The 18,264-nt window shown below is 40.8% G+C and overlaps 2 protein-coding genes across 6 annotated transcripts in view; both read right to left on the bottom strand.

Moving 5' to 3' along the window:
- The window catches only part of tcf3a (transcription factor 3a), a 28,599-nt gene extending 26,731 nt beyond the window's left edge, over window positions 1–1,868 (bottom strand). The window contains exons 1-2 of one of the 4 annotated variants that reach the window (XM_008294470.1): window positions 1,515–1,863; window positions 1,379–1,420 (exon numbers count right to left, since the gene is read on the bottom strand). The gene's annotated coding sequence lies outside the window, so the exon portion shown is untranslated. Of the gene's footprint in view, window positions 1–1,378 lie in introns of all 4 variants that reach the window. The other 3 variants (XM_008294472.1, XM_008294473.1, XM_008294469.1) reach the window with 3 other exon arrangements.
- Window positions 1,869–11,244: 9,376 nt separating this feature from the next.
- On the bottom strand, window positions 11,245–17,429 carry map2k2b (mitogen-activated protein kinase kinase 2b). Of its 2 annotated transcripts, XM_008294468.1 has the most exons (12): window positions 16,509–17,429; window positions 16,213–16,423; window positions 15,924–16,070; window positions 14,851–14,928; window positions 14,532–14,583; window positions 14,161–14,285; window positions 13,597–13,810; window positions 13,305–13,357; window positions 13,133–13,194; window positions 12,917–12,962; window positions 12,529–12,663; window positions 11,245–11,983 (listed from the first exon to the last, which is right to left on the bottom strand). In XM_008294468.1, exons 1-11 carry the CDS (start codon window positions 16,595–16,597, stop codon window positions 12,553–12,555), a joined length of 1,188 nt encoding a protein of 395 aa, XP_008292690.1. In that variant the 5' UTR covers window positions 16,598–17,429; the 3' UTR covers window positions 11,245–11,983; window positions 12,529–12,552. The 2 variants fall into 2 exon arrangements, with proteins under 2 accessions (XP_008292690.1, XP_008292689.1); XM_008294467.1 differs by having other exon boundaries at window positions 11,245–12,663.
- Window positions 17,430–18,264: the final 835 nt, after the last annotated feature.

Here is an 18,264-nt window from a genome sequence, read left to right as displayed (position 1 = left end):
CTACCACCTGAATAACTGGCTTGGCTTAAGATTTGCTTTTAGTCTAAAATAATACTATAATAACACAAATGGAAACTACAACAGCATTGCCCGTCTTGTCAAAGACATGTCGTTTTAATACATCTGTCTTATACATATTATACAGCAGCGCTACTTTTACCAGTAATACTCGTGTAGGTATTTTGATTCTTGTTTTTAACAAACATTAAGCAAAAACCATGACAGCATCCAAAATCAATAATAAAACGGGGGGAAAAAGCATCCCATTCTGAAGGCAGGAAAGGATGCAAACATTACATGAAGCCTAACGGGATGTAAAACAGTGGTGCAGCGGCTAATAATGACAGAACAACAAGTGTGCCGTTATGTAAGAACAACACGTTGACAGCACATAATCTAGAAATTTCTGTGTCTCAGTGAGCTGAGGTCAAAATGGGGGATAAGTGCTTTTAGCCCCTCCAAATGGAAGTTGCTGGTCTTGAGCACCCCCCCAACCTTTGGCCTGCGCGTTTGGGGAAAAGTTGGACGGCACAAAACGTCCATCAAAACAGCCCAAACCTGGCGACGGACAACAGGCAGACCGGGGTGAACAGCGTGTGTTTTTTTTAAAAGGCTTAAAATCCTGCGGGAGGTTTAAAAGGACCTAATAAAAGAAGGGAGGAAAAAAAAAAACCTGTTGCCTGCCTTCACGTCGAGCAAACAGAAGGAGATGAACACAAAGACTCGGAGCCAACAAAGTTTCAGCCGAGCGGTCAAAAGAAATAATAGGAAATGTCAACATGTCTTAACAATAACGAAGGCAAAAATTTAAGAATAACAAGAGTTGAGAAAGTAGCTTTAATTTGTGACGCTCGTTAGTGCGAGAAGCTGAGGGAGGGGGGCAAAAACATGACTAAAGTTGCACTTTTAACGCCAATATTATGACAGTTATATTTTAGCATCCCCAGGCTACAAGAGTAAAGCTGTAAAATATCAATAAGAGGTGAATGAGAGTGACATTAAAGCCACGAGCAGTAACGTTATTAAAGACGTCTGTACATTTGTGTGCTTTAAACCTACACACTAGCACGACAGACAGCTGAATTCCAGGGAGGGGGGCTAACTCAGACTAGTAATATGCTAATGTGCTGTAACGTTATAGCCCACTGAAGTGAACAAAGAAGTCTTTTCCCATCACACTAATAGTAATAACACTGCGGGCTGGCTCAGGCCGAAAGGGGGGACGACAATCCAAGACCCCGCTTTTCCCGGCTGTGGCACTCAGTACAAGTTGAACGATGCGCTTAAAAAAAAAAACTTGATTATTACTCCGCTAACAACGTGACAAACTACTTCTGTTTGACATGCACACGCTCGTTAGGAATATGTCCGCATTTACCTGGACTCAATAATGCGGCATCCAACGGGCAGAAACGAGCGGCTGGAGAAGAGAGAAAAACAAAGTTAGGGATAGGATCCTTCCCCCCGTGGTCCGGACTGTGGGCTTGATGAAGATGAGGAAAGACAATATAAACCACTCCTGTCGCCTCGTCTCGCTGTCGTCTTCGTCACGAACCTGAAAACACGCCTCTCACACGAACCATAACTCTTGTGTTAGTCCGTTTCCTTATTGTTAGAGAAACTGTAACCATTTCATTTTCCAAGTAGACATTTTAACAGCCTCCACATTGTCGGTTCCAATGGAATATCACTCCGCAGCGCAGCCTACGGGAGGACATGGACGCTGAAACATCAGCGGTGTCCAATTTCAACTAAAACGAAGAAACCAAACGGGGAAGCTTTCGACAGTCTTCGCATTGACGCAGCGACCAGCGCAAATGCCGCAAAATGTCACCGTCACGTAGCTGTGAACGAAGCAGAAAATGATCTGGGGATCAATTTGCGGGGATCTATGTCGACTGGCGGAGGAGGACGTCGCAGCGGAGCAGCAGAAGACGGGACGATAATATCTGCGAGAGGACCAATCGGATACAACCAACATTTGACTGACAAGCAGAACGTCAAATTATGTTTCAACATTAATCTTTAGGGCGGGCTCATTCTGCCTATAGGTTTTCTGGCGTTTTAATTTTGTTCTCAAACAGTGCCTGAGAGACAAAAAAAAAAATGTTCCTGGGTGTCAAACAGAGAGGGGAATCCGTGCTTAGCTATGCTAAACATAGATAAGATTACAAGAAAGTGTCTTTTAGCTGCTCATGTTGTTTATATTCTTGCTCAAAGACACTAGATGATGTAGTGACCTTGCTATGAAAAAAAAAAACCCTTACTAATTTACAGCCATCACGAAGACTTATGTGTGATAATGTTTATAAGCCTAAATATTAGGTGTGGTGTCATTTCGTCTAGTTAATAAGATAAGATGAACTTTGTCATCCCTAAAGAGAAATTTTCCTTGGGGAAGTAGTGAGAATATTCAGCTCCACACAACTGCAGACAACACGATAATAAAACAAGAAACACAACACTGGTAACAGAATAAAGCCATACATATGAAAAACGCTGCGATCTAAGACATACATATACCAGGGGTGCCTCCAAGGGAAGTCAAAGGGGGCCGTGACCACCCCTGAAATCTCATTAGCCACCCCTGTGCCGCCCCTCTCCAGCTCGAGTCTTGCTTTGCCAGCACATTCAGTACAACATAATGGTCTGGCTGCAGCACGCTGTCATTCTACTACTGCTTTACTTCAAACCAATCACAGTCTTAGTGGGCACAGCTGAGAGAAGGATGCAGCTCGGTGTTCACTCAAAACAATGCATTTGCATGCAGAGAGACCAACAATTTGATTAAAAATAATAATAATAATTTGCTGTAAAAAGTGCCTTACTGTACCATCCAAATCCTCAGCAAAGCTTGACATTTTCAGAGTGATATGTTGCTGCCTGGAGGCTGTTGCTGTTTCTCATAGTGAAGAAAATAGAAATACACAGATAGCGATAGAGGGAGAATGCCGGCTGAAGTGAGCGGTGACTTATATCAGCATCCTACATCCCACGAGACCGACTACCCCAGATCTGATAAGCCCTGCTCATTTACTCACACTCTGATGTTCAAGTTTCAGTGACTGCAACTACGGTGTCAGAGTGCAAGTGAAAGCAGCATTAAAGTCTGTAACAGCTATGCTTGCATAAACATCTAAGAGTGTGCAAAAGACACAGTTTGTGGCCTAAGCAGACGCAGCCGCACACCTCCAAACACTAACAGAAGCTGAAGTTTAGTTTGTCGATTCCAGCAGGAGCCTTTCCTCTAAATTTATCTAATACTTGCAGCATCAGGCGGCAGTAGAATCCATATGAGCATCTCCAGAGTGAGAGAGCTGCACCCACTTATGCACAACACAACGCAGCGGTAACTTAATTATTTACTTATTATTCTAAATTATCCCTGACATGAAGTCAGGATCAGTCAGGATCCAACAGTAAAGACACTGTACAGGTGAGCTGTCACACACGGAGTCAAAGTTTATCAGCTACATTTAAATCATTAGTTACACAGTTGAATCCTGAGCTCCATCACAGCTGGATATTATTCTACTGTAAAAGTCTGATCCATTCACTAAAGTCTAAACATTTTTGATTAAGTTGTAGAACTGATGATAGAATATAGGTATGGCTTTAGGTTGATTTTTAGCAGCCCCATCTTGCCACCCTTATGACATACACAGCCATGCATATTTGCAAACAAAAGTGTGTATTGCACCTGTAAGAGCATTGTGTTGCACCATGAAATTACATTAAAAAATGCCAGAAGAGTAAAAAGCAAGGATCTGGAGATCAGCCTCGTAGATCACATGCATAGGCCAGAACATCAGGAGTCCAGACTGAGTGTTATTTGTTGGAGCAGTGTGATGGAAGCAGGAATAAAAGACAGTGTTAAATGGTTGTTCTTATATTTTCAGCTTCTGTCTACCTAAAGGTTGTCTGAAAACAAAATGTGTGAGGAGGCCCTCAGGATCTTGTGTGCAAACTGACAACAGTTTTGCTAATATGGAGAGTAATATTTGCACAGTTTAATATTTGCTCAAATTTTTTTATTTTTTTTTGCTCTGAATAGCGTGTGTGGCCTTTTGTTGTGTTTGTAATCTTGCATTATGTTATTATGCATTCACAATCTGCCCAGCAGCTTTTAGCTTTGCAGTTAGGGAGAGGGAAAAAACATACCTGCACTCAGAAGAGTGAGGTGACTTCCTGAAGTCAAACAGAAATCAAACATTGACAGCATGAGCCAGAGTCTGATTCTCATAAATGGCCTGCTTGTTTTTTTCATGAATGGTACTATTTATTTATACTATTTTGCATATTTAATAAATTGACTGTGTTCTCTCTCAGATGAAGTTTTGTCTCTCATCCACTTTTGTTTCTATCACTTCGACCCTGAAGCCTTGGAGAGCACAGGAGGCCTTATCTTGTCCCTGGAAGATCCACACAAATAATTCTGTGGAGGCCTTGAAGCACCTCGCCAGTGCAACTATCCGACAAAACCATGAGAAACTCACCCCCATCTTTTATCCTCCTGCTGGGAGGAGTATTATTAGACTGAATGTAACTTTATAGCTTTGGCTCTTGTCTTTGGAAGGCAGGAGTCCTGATTGCATGGTTTATTGCAGTAAATAACTCAGATGGACACTTGCTCTTTGTAAAGTTACTTTTTGCAGAATTTCCATAACAATTTGGCAACAAGGATGGGATGCTGCCTACGAGGACCGATGCTCTCCCTCCTCCCCCGATTACTTTTATAGCTCTTCTGCTTCTGTGGCTGCAGAGAGAACTTCTCACCAATCACACAGAGCGGCGTTCCGTAGACAAAATCGCAGGTTGGATAAATTGTGTGTGTTTTAATCAGCGGAGATACACAACTTAAATGAACAAATTCATGCCACCTCACAAATGGGACAGAATGGGACATGTGAGAAGAGTCCTTCGGGATCTTGTGTGCATATTTGGCAAGTTTTTTCATAGATGCTTTTGTTGCAGTTTTCACCAAGCTGAGTGTCTGAGTCTGCAGAGAAAGTGAAGCCTTTGGGCCAAACTTGCACAGAAAAGAAACATCTGTAGTTTGAAAATGCTTTATAAACATCCCTGAGGAAGAACTACAGCCTCCTTTATCGATAAAAATATTTGCTGTGCTGTAATGATTTATTCAGACTATACTGTGATGTGATGCCTATTATAGTATTTGAAATCTTGCATTATAATAATATGTATTCACAATCTGTCCAACAGTTTTTTAGCTTTGTATTTGGGCAGGGGAAAAAAAAACAAACCTGCACTCAGAAAGATGCTCTAGCATGTTTGTGCAAAAGTGGCAGAAGAAAAAAAAAAAACTAGAGTGCGGCTACTTCCTTTAGTAGAATTTGAGCCAGAGTCTAATTCACAGAAATGGCCCACCGGGTGTTTTTCGTGAGTTGCACTGTCACGCTAGATGTGTTACTCTTGCATATTTCTTAAAGTGAGTGTGTTTTCTCTCAGGTGAAGGTTTGTCTCTTATTCACTCTTACTTGTATCAGTTTGACCCTGAAGCCTTGGAGAGCACAGGAGGCCTTATCTTGTCTCTGGAAGGTCCACACAAATAATTCTGCGGAGGCCTTGGAGCACCTCGCTGGTGCAACTATTAGACAAAACCATGAGAAACTCACCCCCCCATCTTTTCATCCCTCTGCAGGGAGGAGCATGACAGGCGACAAGGATGGGATGCAGCCTACGGGGGCCTCATGTGCTCCCTAGTCCTGATTACATTCCTTGTATTCCTCACACAAAGCAGTGTTCCATAAACAAAGTGACAGATTAGATAAATTATGTCTATTTTGATCAGCAGAGATTTGTTAATTACATAAGAGAAAGGCCTTAGACGAACAAATTCATGCTACCTCGCAAATGACAATGTAGGATGGCGCCTCACTAAAGCCCATCTAAGAAACCCTAAAAGTCAGACATGGACAGCAGGAGATGGTCTGGTTTAGTAGCATGTTTGGAAAATGGGGTGCGTTTTTGCCAAAGTGGAAACAGGAGTGTTATGTTGTGATATGTTTTCATATTAACCAGAGGTCTAATCTTGCTAACAGTAGGACAATAAGCACAAGCTGATGTTGAAAAACAAAATGTTCCCGATCTCTTTCCCCTCCTGAGTGGATCCCTCCCTTTGCAGGTGGTGAAAATCCTTAAAAAGAGGAGCAGCAAGCAGATGCCTAATTATGACTGAACTTGATGAGAAGTTTAAGAGCTTCTGTCAACAGACATTCTTCACATGGTTCGGATTGTGATTTCACAGATAGACGGGTGATCTTATTTTCCACACTTTGTAATGTTGCAGTGGTAATATTATCTATGCATGAAATTAAATGGAAAATGTATTTTTTATTTTACCAATGCTTCTATGCATGAAGATATTAATTTTGGAGTTGTACAAAATCAGTTCAGGAACTTTCCGTTTCATTTAACGAAGGTCAAATCTATGCGCTAAAGGTAAATGAAGGTCTTTTATTCAGTAAACATACTGTTTGGAATTATGCTGTCAAAAAAAATATTAGCGACGCAAATTACTTCTGAAACTTTTTTGATTACTCACAAATTGATTCCATTGGACCGAAATGGCACCTTCAAAAAGAAATTAGCTAAGTGCAGTGGAGAGGCGGGGCTCAGCTGGACCGAGGATGTCCCTGCTGTCCTCACTCAAATTAAAACAATAATAGGGAGCAGGAACAACCCATTTGGAGATCCTTCGTGACAGGCTGGGGAAGACGCTGGGTCTCGTCAGAGACAGCTGCCAGGAAGATGTGATAAAATGTTGAGATTTGTGCTCTCAGCTCTATTTACACGCAGGTGAAGGCTGCGCTCCCACAGGAGGCGCCAACTGAGGCTTCACAACCTCAAACTAACTGATTGAATGCTGTTGAAAAGAAGGACTGACTCGAAGAAACCTCGGTGGCTGGGACAGGATGCAGGATTACAAATTATGTTGATGTTGCTACAGGACTGGGGCTAAATTTTACTAGACTTATGCATATTACTTTCAGGATTTCATTAAAGTAACTTTGGTCCAAACCAGTTGTTCATTCTGTTTACCTCCTGTATTAGATAATTAAAGGAAACCTCTTGGATCCTTATGATACAGCAGCATACTAAGGAAAATCAGTGCAATCCCAGTTACCTGAAAGTGTGCATTCAGTTTGTGGTAATAAAAGCTATGTGCCTTTTGATTACTCACATGATACGTGTTATTTAGCACATCTAATTCCACGGTTTAGGAAAGCAGACGCCGGTTTTGTATTTTTCATTACGGAAGTGCAAAGGAGATACAGCATAGCACATGATCAGTAGGGGGTCTATTCTCCCAACAAGAATTCTTATCTAAAGTATTAAAGAGTCATCTTAATTGGCAGCACAAAGTGGTACAAAATGATTGGTACTGAAAATCTCTGACAGACACGAGCTATAGATGTGGCTCAAGACACAGTCAAAGATATAAAAAAGCTACATGTCAATTATTGTTATTTGGGTGATTTTCCCTCAAGTGTTCAGGTCATAGGGTTTCCAGTTTGGCTAGATTTTTTGTGTATACATATCAGTGGCGCTAGTTTTTACTTCGATCCTGTTTGAGTAGAAGCTGTTGAACTATTTATAAAATCTCCACGGCAAAGGTGAACCCTGTTCATGATTTGAAGGTCAGTATTATAACCTTCTAGGATGTTGCTTCATTGAAGTTCATGCAAAGCGGTGCATATTTCATTTGCCTATCTTGAACATATGATGACAGTGATATTGCAATCAGCGGCCATTTTCACTGTCTCAACCATCGATGGACGTCTTTTTAAGGTGAAAAGGCTCGTTTTCCATATGATCTAAACAGACCACAGAGCTGCGTTGGATGTGACTACACTCATTTCAAGTCTCTGGTGCACCTTTGATTGAACTGGTGGGTTTTATGTTACTTGAGTTATCCACTTTTTAATACATACAGTATAAGAAAAAAAGCTCAGTGTGTTTTAATTATCTCTCCATCTTCTTTATTTACATTTAGGTACTACTCATGAGCTTGCTCACTGTTCTTCCAGGCTTCTTGAAAATATGTCAGCAAAAAAAACAGTGTCTAGACATATTCTGTTGTTATTTACAGAGAGGGGTTCTATCCTCATCCTTTTTAAGTCATCATTGTATGATAAAAGCGTGGGAAGTGTGACGGAAATTCTATGTTTTACTGCTGTTGCTAGGGATGTTACTCTTTTGCATATTTCATATTCTGACTTTCATATTGACTCATCTCTCAGATGAAGGTTTGTCTCTCATCCATTACTGTTTGTATCAGTTTGACCCTGAAGCCTTGGAGAGCACAGGAGGCCTTATCTTGTCTCTGGAAGGCCCACACAAATAATTCTGTGGAGGCCTTGGAGCACCTCGCCAGTGCAACTATTAGACAAAAGCATGAGAAACTCACCCCCATCTTTTATCCCTCTGCAGGGAGGAGTATGAGACAAACTTCCCTTTAAGACTGAGCTGAGTGTAACTTTATAGCTTTGGCTCTCGTCTTTGGACGGCAGGAGTCCTGCATGCATATGTGAAGTTTATTGCAATAAGTAACTCTGATAGACACTTGCTCTTTGTGAATTTACTTTTTGTAGAGTTTCCACAACATGTACCTTGGTGGTTATGTAAACAAAGCTGCAGTTAAGGGCACATTTGTTTTGAGACTTTCTTGAGAAAACCTCAACTGGTTTGGGGGAAAACAACCCAACTAACATCTGTGCTGGCCTTTACGAGAAAACTCAGCCATCCACTTTGTGGTTTACAAACACACACACGCACACATACAGCATGCAGTGCACACATGCAACTCGAGCACACACCTGCATGTGAATAACAGTGAGACTGGTTATCAAATTATCCATTTAAAGCTAAACTGTCATTTAAAGCTTTTGCCTTTATAAAACTGTAACTGCAACATACAAACATGGTGTTTTCATTTGCCAGATTTGATCTTGTCTGTTTTGCTCTTACAGTCAAAGCAGAACATTTTACCACAAGGTTGTTTACTCTGCCACAGCTAACCTATGCTGAGAACTGCTTCGTTAAAGACCAACGCACATACAAGCAGCTCTAGATTTCTGCAGCAGGTTGAGGAGCGTTCAGTCGGTGTGAGCACATCAACCTCATTATGACAAAACTAGTTTCATGTCACAGATTCAATGTGAAGCTCCTCCAGTACACCTGGGGAAAAGTGGCGCATGTATCCGCAAGGAAGCGATCATATCACTGCTCTACACAAAACATCAAACGCTGTTTGGTTTGTTGCCTTTTTAAAAAGTAGGACGAACAGGATCGAGGCAAAACAACATCAAGGTTGTATGATAAAGTGCAAGACAGAAAACGAGGCTATATTTAGAGTGGAACTCCATTTTCCTAACCCCAAAGTGTGTACCCTCCTCTCCACCCACTCTTTCCTGGGCTCCCTCTTCTTCTAGACACCAGTTCTAAGGCTTTGTAAATGGGTTACCCCCATGCAGCCACCCACGCATCAGGTACAGTATCAAAACCTGGGGCATCCTGTTATGACTTTTGGTTTCCTGTTTCCTGCAAAAAAACACAGCCCCCTCTCTTTCTCTCACACAAATGCACTTATGTTCTCGTCACACACCAAACAGAGCAGGGCTGGGATCAGCTGCTGACACCCCCCTTCCAAATTTATTAGCTTGAGTGTTCATACTTACAATCCTGGCTCAAGTATTTTGGAATGTATTCAGCAAAAATATCACACTGCCAATTAGATTCAATAAATGAAATGTTGCCATGTTTTTGTCCTCTCTAGATTGCTTCCAAGAAGACTCCGTCCGGCATTTACTGTATTTTCTGACTGGGTGTCACATACTGTGATATTGTAGCGGTCAGCGCTGTGAAATACACAAAGCGGCAGCATTGTGAGGAACTCATTATGCTATATGGTGACAAGAGCAGCTGTTTTACCCCATTCTTCACATTTAATTTGTTTTTATTTCATGTATACATCTACTCATTTCACATGCCAGGGAGGAAGACGTACAAGTGTCAAGGGACCACTGAAACAGCAATAACAGCGGTGTGTGCTCGTGTGTGAACTGCAGGTCCCCGTTTGCCAAAAATATGAAAACAACACAGTTCGAGACACACAACATGCTGCCGCTGCACATCCCCCGCCAAGATACCTGAGCATCTCTCTCGACGGGGGTCAGCCACATCACTCTTAATGAGCAGAAATCTTTCTACCTTCCTGCGGTGGCTCTAGCCTGCCGCGCTGAATGCTCAGCGACGGCGTGCACGGTTAATTGTCTCAGCACAAACTCCCACTCTATTATGTTCAGGCAGTTTGCTGGTGCTGAAACAGAATTTTAACACGCTCATTAAAAGTATTTAAAAAAAAAAAAAACGGAATTCATTTTTATCAGTTTCGGATGACGCCGTCACCTTTTTTTGTGTGTGTATTTGATTTGAGTTGAAAAAGCAGTCATGTTCACTAATTTTTTAAAAATAATTAGAATGTAATTTCTTTTGTTCCACAGGGCCTTTCCATTGTATAGACTGCTCACTCACTCTTTTCCTCGTTTCTGTTGGAAAAAAGGAGAAAAGCACAATACCACCCTGTTCTTCTTCCTCATTTTTAGCTCATCACCCCCTCTTTCTTGCAGATTGGAATTCATTAGCAATCAAAGAGCCACTGACAAACGCCCAATCTTAATTACCCTCTCATTTGCATATTTGCATATAAATGACTGCAGACTTTGCTGTTTTTCTGCTGCAATAGTCCCCCTCCCATCAACGCTGCTCAGACTTAGCCACCCCACATACTGCAACACTATGTCATTCTCTGAGCTCAAGATCTCACACTTTAAGTCTGAAGTTGACAGACATTGAAGGAAGGACATTTTTTCTTTTCCAAACAGATTATTTTCATTGCACTTGTAATGTAAAGGGACGAATGGATTTCAGCAGTTTGAAGAATCACTATCCTGCTCTTGTTTTCTTTGTGTACCGTGCATTTACCATCTGATTTCAGCAATGTCAAGGGAACGTATCACTCAGCCAAGACATATGAGTTTGGTAACATAATTTAGTTCATAACTGTAGCAAAGGTTTTCAGTGCTTGTACTTAGTATTCTGCCCCCTTCTGGTGAAATAACGGTATAACAGATATGAAAATCTGAAGCCATAATGCTTGCACGCTACAATACATACCATTTATTGACCATTAGGATTTTATAAAGACAAAGACTTCTAGGATTTTACCATATAAAACATTTATATCTTTAAACCAATACTGACAGGAGGAAGTACACAAAAAGATGAAACAAAGGAGCAAAATGCCCCAACACAGGACGCACATGGTAAATCCGTGTCCTGTTGTTTCCATTACAGCGTATACAAAAAACTGACCATTTGTTTCAGCTGACACTGTTCAGCGAGCCGCAATGCAGCTTGCTCAACAGATCAAAGTGGTCTTGTTATAGCAGATAATGTCCAGGAGTGAATTTCTGGGATTCCCAAAGGCAGCCTCTACCTCCACATAGCTGATCTGATGCTAATAAAACCATAATAAAATGATGGTGCTGTTTGAAGCAATCAAGAAACAACTCTAAGATACAGAGGAAGCAGTGAGTGTATTCAAGGGTTTAATCTTTTACAATTATTTTTGGCTTTGACATGAGGTTCATGCTTGAATGCTTTGAACATTGTGCTTCACCTCAAGACATCTCGGAATTGCTAAAAATTAGTCAAATGCAGGAAACCTTCTAGACACAAGCATTTCCTTTCCACACAGACAGACATAACCCAACCTGTTCAGTAAAATAAGTTCATTCTCACATTTCTCAGTGTTTTTGCATAACAGATATAAAAACAAATTCATATATGTATTAATCTGTGGACGCATACAGATGTCTGACTATGATTATAATAACTGAGATTGACACACTTGAACTTGTAAGCCTCAGAGCACTTCAGAGAAACTCAGACAAGAAAACTGAAAAGCAGAAATGGAAAAAAAAAAAAAAGACATGTCACAAATATTCAATAAGTCTGATTTTCTTTTAAGGATTTCTTTTACAGTTTTACACAGTATGTGCAGCATCATTGCAGGATGGTGGGCTGAGAAGAACAACAAAAAAAAATCTACTGGATTTTTAAACAGCTACAAAAAATAGTGCAGCAGTGGCCAAGAGTAGGTCAGTGATGTAATGGCCCAAAATCCTGATCTAAACTTACCACAAATTAGTAATGATTTCTGTTGTCCACACTGCCAACAAACATTTAGAGGACTTATGATGCAATTGATTTAAGAAGAAAACATTATGATTAAACAAAACCCCAATGTACTGACTTTCCACAAAGAATGCCAAGTGTAAATAGAGAATCTTTCCTAGATTGTGATCTGCTGGCTAAAAAAATACACAACAGAGCAGATTTTAAAGATGGAGCCTTTAGAGGTTCAGTGAGGGAAGAAGTGGTTGTTTACAGTATATCTGAGTGTATGGTTTTAGGCAGCAGCTTCTTCATGTTTTTACATACTGTGTGCATGAGTAGACCGTGCTTTCAGTCTGCAGTGCGTGTGGGAGTGCTGGGTTGGTTCAGCCCCATTGTTCTACAAAGCCAGCCAGCAAAGTCCACCTCCTCCGCCTCAGACCGCTTGATAAACGTATGGTTCTGCAACAGAACACAATGATGTATAAACAAGACGGTTAAAGCTTGACTGACTGACATAAACAAAGGTTGTGGTGCTGATTCCAACTTTACTGGTACCCACAGCTAAGTTTAACTGCAGTGCTGGACTGATTGGTGAGATACTAAGAACTATGTTTTGTGATCTGTCATATAAGGTTGCTTGTTCCCAGGGCTAATGGGGCCAAGATGGAACTTAAATTCGAGTTCAGGTTAAAGTCAAACTTAGGACACTTACCATCAGCATTTTCAAGTCAGCCCTGTCTGCTGGATTTTTGATGAGACTGTGGACACAACACAGAGGAAAGGAAGCTATCAGGTGAAACTGTTCATTCATCATGTTAGTTACAAAACATTAGATAACATGTTCAGGATAATTCTTGAAAGCTAAAAACGCTTGAAAACAAAGATATGAACACCTGAGCAGTATTCTCAGGCCAAAATGTTGTCTTACCACTTTGTAACAAAATCTTGAAAATCGCAGGTGAATATGCCATGGGGTAGTTTAGGTGGAGGCTGGAATACAGAAGAAAGTTGAATGAAAATGTCACATGGCCAACAGTAGAAAGTGACACCCTCCATAATTTTGCATATATGACTGTAAAAACAACTTCCTAAATTCATACCTCATTGACTATGTAGTCTAGCAGCTCAAAGATGGCCATTACAGGACCATGACCTGGGGAACAACGAGTGAGAGCTCAGTCAGAGAAAGCTTCGATCAGAATCACTAAACATTCCTTTGTGGCTTCCAGCAATCGCAGGGCAGACAGGTTAGTAAATCAGAGCGTGCAACTGACTGACATCAGGTTGCATGGTCTCTCATGCAGCCACTAGGAGCGGTCAGTATTCAAATGTTCCTATTGTAGTTTCAAATAGCTACATGAAACACTTTGCATATGTGTTTGTGTCACTCACCGCTGACAGGTCTACCCGGCGGTCTGGGTCTAGGTGAAGTGCTGTGTGTCTCTCCCTCTGTGTCATCCAAGATGGGTCGTCCAAATATGGCCTCCAATTCTTTTGCATCTGGAGGAGGGATGGGGTAGCGTCCGATCGACAGCTCTACTAGGGACAAGCCCATACTCCACACATCTGACTGCACAGAATAGTGGGTTCCCTGCAATCTCTCAGGCTACATGGTAAACATAAACAACAAGAAGAAGTCATCAATTCAACACAAAATAAGCTATTAACTGTTTAAACACTCAAAAGTGTGAAATAAAAGGTTTATTCTGGAATAAAATTGAGTTAGTGGATGAGGCCATTCCTGAAAGTTAATACTAGAAAATAATCTTTAGTTTGAATTGACTCATTGGCTTGAATTTGATTAAAAATGTAATAATATTTTAATGAATATCACACATGAACTATGAATGAGAAGTTATTTGTAAAGTCACAACACACAAATGAGACACAGACAGCAGGGTAACATGTAGGATTTTACACTGGATTGATAATTTCAAGGCGAGAGGATCAACATACCGACATGTATGATCTTGTCCCAACAAAGGAATTTGCCATCGAGTCTATGAGCTGCCCACTCACACCGAAGTCACACAGTTTGATCTCACCCCGGGAATTCACCAGTATGTTTGAGGGCTTCACATCTGGGGGTTAAAAAGGAAGTCATGAAAACTTTCCTGAAGTTTACATATATAATGAACATGATCAAAAAGGACTGCCTTTACCCTTGCGATGCATTGCCTATTTTTTACACCTCTCATGTGTGACCAATATGAACAGGTATGTACACTCGTTTTAACAAAAGAAAATGTCTCGTCCTGTCTAACAAATGAAATGCTATGATTTTAAATACAAGTATCAATCATCGACTTTATCAAAAATGACAGTACCTCTATGCATGATTTGGTGTTTTTCTCGTAGATAGGCAAGGCCTCTCAAAACCTGTTTCAAAATGAGGAAACAAAGTCAATAATCATAAATGAGCTTAATGTGAAAACAACAGTCAAAAACAATCAAGAAACTTATCCACTAATACTGAGTGCATGATTTATTTTGATGTAAAGACTAAAAGAGTGATTATATGAGTTAAGAAACTTGATTTTAAAAGTTTGAATTACATTCCTATGAACAATTAATACTAGTGTTTCATTAACTCCAACCATTAAATATTACATTATATAACACTATTGTCGATAACCAAATACTTACAGCGATGCTGACTTTTCCGAGAATCTCTTCAGGGACCCTCCTTGCTTCTTTCAGCACCTGGTCCAGAGATCCACCATCCTGCAAAAGAGAGAGTACAACAACTTATGATATAAGTGCTATAAAGACAGAATTTCAAAAGAGCACATCATCCCGTTTTTACAGCGTGGACTGATTTCAGAAATCAAAATAATAAAGTGGTTGTAAATGAGCATATGTTTGTGCAAAACAACTGAGCAACAGTAATAAAAGACTGCACCATGTGTTAAGGCATCATCAACATTTGAATTTAAAAAGATGGTATTCAAAACATTTATGCATGGCCTTTTATATCGGATGCTTCTACTGAGTACGGACATCCACTTTAATGATCACTTTGAGCACAGACAGGGCAGAAACTAAAAGTCAGCTCACTAATTAGTCTGCTGTTTGTGTTGACAAGACATCAGCCTAATATCTGCAGACAGCTGGCCAGCCAGTGTTAGTTACCCGGCAGGGACAGACTGAATAAGACAGATCTAAAGCAGAATCATATCTCATAGCCGGAAGTAACATCACATGAGCAAACACAAACACGGCTCAGATTGGTGTGTGGAGCCTCTTGATCATCTACAAGACAACCAGAATCAGCACCCATCCTAAGCAGGGACAGTCCTGTAAACTGCAGCAGGTCTACATAGATTGTAAAAAGTGTTCATGCAACAGTTTATGTTTTGTACTATGGGGACTTAAAGTGGCTAATATAGGATGTTATCGCCTAGATTATTCTTTAATTTAAAATAAATGCTTTGTGTGCACTGTAATAACTCAATTCCCACAGCACAGACATTCCTCACATCCTTTAGTAGCCCAGTTAGAACAGCTTACTAATACATACGCATTACATTTCGCACAGGTCCAACTCATCTACTGAGAAAATATGAAAAATGGAAAGATCAAACTTTGTTCAGCCCTGTTTTGTACACTACTTCAACATAGGTATGCAAGACAACAGAGCAAAAAGTAACGATTTCTTTGTGGCGATTATTATGGCTACTTTCAATACTTTCAAGAGCCACCATCTCCAATTCTCTCACCATGTGTTCCATGCAGATGCTGATCTCTCCATCGCTGTAAAACGCTCCATAGAACCCCACAATGTAGGGAGAGTTACACTCATGCAGCACCTGCAGCTCTCTGATGATCTGGTTTCTGATTGCAGGCTTGATTTCTAGGTGAATAAGCTAAACAGAAAAGAGAGTTGTTATCTAAATTGTGTTTTAACTACAGGATACACAACAAGTTGGTTGAGTATAACTTTCGTGCACTGAAACAGGAATTACTCAAAGGTTTTATCACATAAGTATTGTTTTTTTTGTAGCTCACCTTTCTGGCCATGATTATGCCTGAAGGTTTGTGGCACTCCTTGTTGACTACTCCTCCATTGCCTGCACCCAGCTCACAGACACGATGGAAGTCATCGTCTTTCAACTCGCCAACCTTGGCCTTCTGGGTGAGAAAAGCTTCTAATCTTTTCTTCTGTTGCTCATCCAGGTCCAGCTCCTCTAATATTTTCTTAAGTGCTTCTAAACTGGCCCTGAGAAAACAGATAAATAATGGCGTAACCCATCTGTCCAAACGCACAAATACACAGTATTTTCAAACTGTATAGGATGACTTACTCAGACGTAACTTCTGTGTTGGTGGAGGGGGATAATCCATCGCCAGTGGGAGTAATAGTTAGGGGACCTGGTCTCTTCTTCGGAGCCATGCTTACTTGTGAATAAACTCTTGAGCTGGGATTAGGAGACACTGCTCTCCTGCTATCTGCTCCTGTTGTTTGTGCTTACCACATGCAACTTTGAGAGGTTAAATAGGGAGACAACACTTATCCTGCAGACACTAACTACACTAACTTAGAAAGGGTGAACGTCCCCTTTCCTGTCAGTTAAGCTAAATGTTAGAACAGTCCCCACGTGTAAATGTAACAGAACATTCATTCAACACGGACTTGGCCTCTGAATCTGCTTGAATCCTAATTATCTCACTCACAGTCACAACACAAAGTTCAAAACATCCAATTATAAACACAAATAAGGTAGTACAACACCAAACCTTAGCTAGTTTGCTGACGTTAGCTGAGTTAGTTGTTTTAGATGATTAGACGTAACAGCTACTTACTTAAATTGATTAGTACGATAACTAGCATTATGGTCAGTGCACTGAGGCTAACCAAGTAAATATTCGCTACATCTACGCCAAACTAACTACAACGTAACGGCAAACAGAATATTTTCAAAACTAGAGCCATAACTAGCAGCGCCCCACGTTAGCTAGCTGGCTAACTTCATCTGCTAGCTGTTGCGTGATAGTAGCACATTTAACGCTAACTGGTAGCAAGAGACTATTTCCCGTTACTTCCTGTGCTGTTTCCCCACCCGCTCGTTTAAATTAGAAACGGCAGCTTAATGCGCTGCTTTTCCCTGCCTCTCCTTTCCGCTGGCAGGTGCGGGGTTGCCGCAGACGGACACCGGGTCCCAGTATCAGTAAGTACAGCGGCAGAAGAGGAGACGGGGGCGCGGCGCTGCCAGGAACCCAGCAGCAGCAGCGCACACTGCCCGGACTGACTGTGGCGTCAATCTCGCGATAGTTCAGATAGTGACTGACAGCTGTGCAGAAGTGAGAGAATGTAAACGGGATTTTATAATGGTACTTTTAAAGAGTGATTGTATCTTATGAATGATTGTACTATATTTCCCCACAGATAACATTGTTCTCAAATTACTTTTGGTTCCTAGAGTTTCAAAAGAAGATCAGATTAGGCTCAACACTTTTAATAAAGTTTGTAGTGGGGACTGGCTAAGGTAACCCTGTATCATCTCTTACTTTTGCTGCTATTGGCTGATAGGGAACTTCCCATAATGCACTGAGCACCTCTCTCCATACATTTACACACCAGTTTATTGTGTCATTAACCTCTCTGTCCCACACTTTGTGTTTTGTCCTCTCTGCAGATATCTCTGCCACATTTCTGATCAGTGGTTTCTGGTTTCACTGACCTTCACAGTGTCTCTTGTTCTGTCATGTTTGTGTGTTTTTACCTTCTTTCATTTTCTCTCTCCCCTTTACCTTCACCCCAGCCGGTTAAGGCAGATGATTGTCCTCCCTTCACTCTGGTTTCTTCCTGGGAATGAGTTTCTTTATCCCACTGTTGCCAAGTGCTTGCTCAAAAAAAATCCAAGGGAGTCCTTGGATTTATTGAGTTTCTGTCAGTAATTTAGTAATGTCCTCACCTTACCATGTGAAGTGCCTTGAGATGATATATGTTGTGAATTGGCACTATATAAATACATCTCAATTAAAATGAAACTGAATGAAGGTTTAACTTCAATTTCCTATTAGTTATTTTTTTTAACAGTTATAAAATCAATGCTGTTA

This window comes from Stegastes partitus, unplaced genomic scaffold (assembly GCF_000690725.1).
Source record: "Stegastes partitus isolate 25-593 unplaced genomic scaffold, Stegastes_partitus-1.0.2 Scaffold965, whole genome shotgun sequence".
Lineage (NCBI taxonomy): Eukaryota > Metazoa > Chordata > Actinopteri > Pomacentridae > Stegastes > Stegastes partitus.
The sequence above is the reverse complement of the archived record's forward strand: the minus strand, read 5'-3'. Positions and strand labels throughout refer to the sequence as shown.

What these genes read in the sequence shown, in the direction of transcription:
- map2k2b (XM_008294467.1), bottom strand. Translation starts at nt 16,597, where the DNA reads ATGGCTCCGAAGAAGAGACCAGGTCCCCTAACTATTACTCCCACTGGC. An exon ending in GGACAAGATCATACATGTCG is followed by an intron (nt 13,811 to 14,160) that starts GTATGTTGATCC and finishes TTTACCATGTAG; the next exon opens with CCTGAGAGATTGCAGGGAAC. An exon ending in TAGACTACATAGTCAATGAG is followed by an intron (nt 13,195 to 13,304) that starts GTATGAATTTAG and finishes TCTGTATTCCAG; the next exon opens with CCTCCACCTAAACTACCCCA.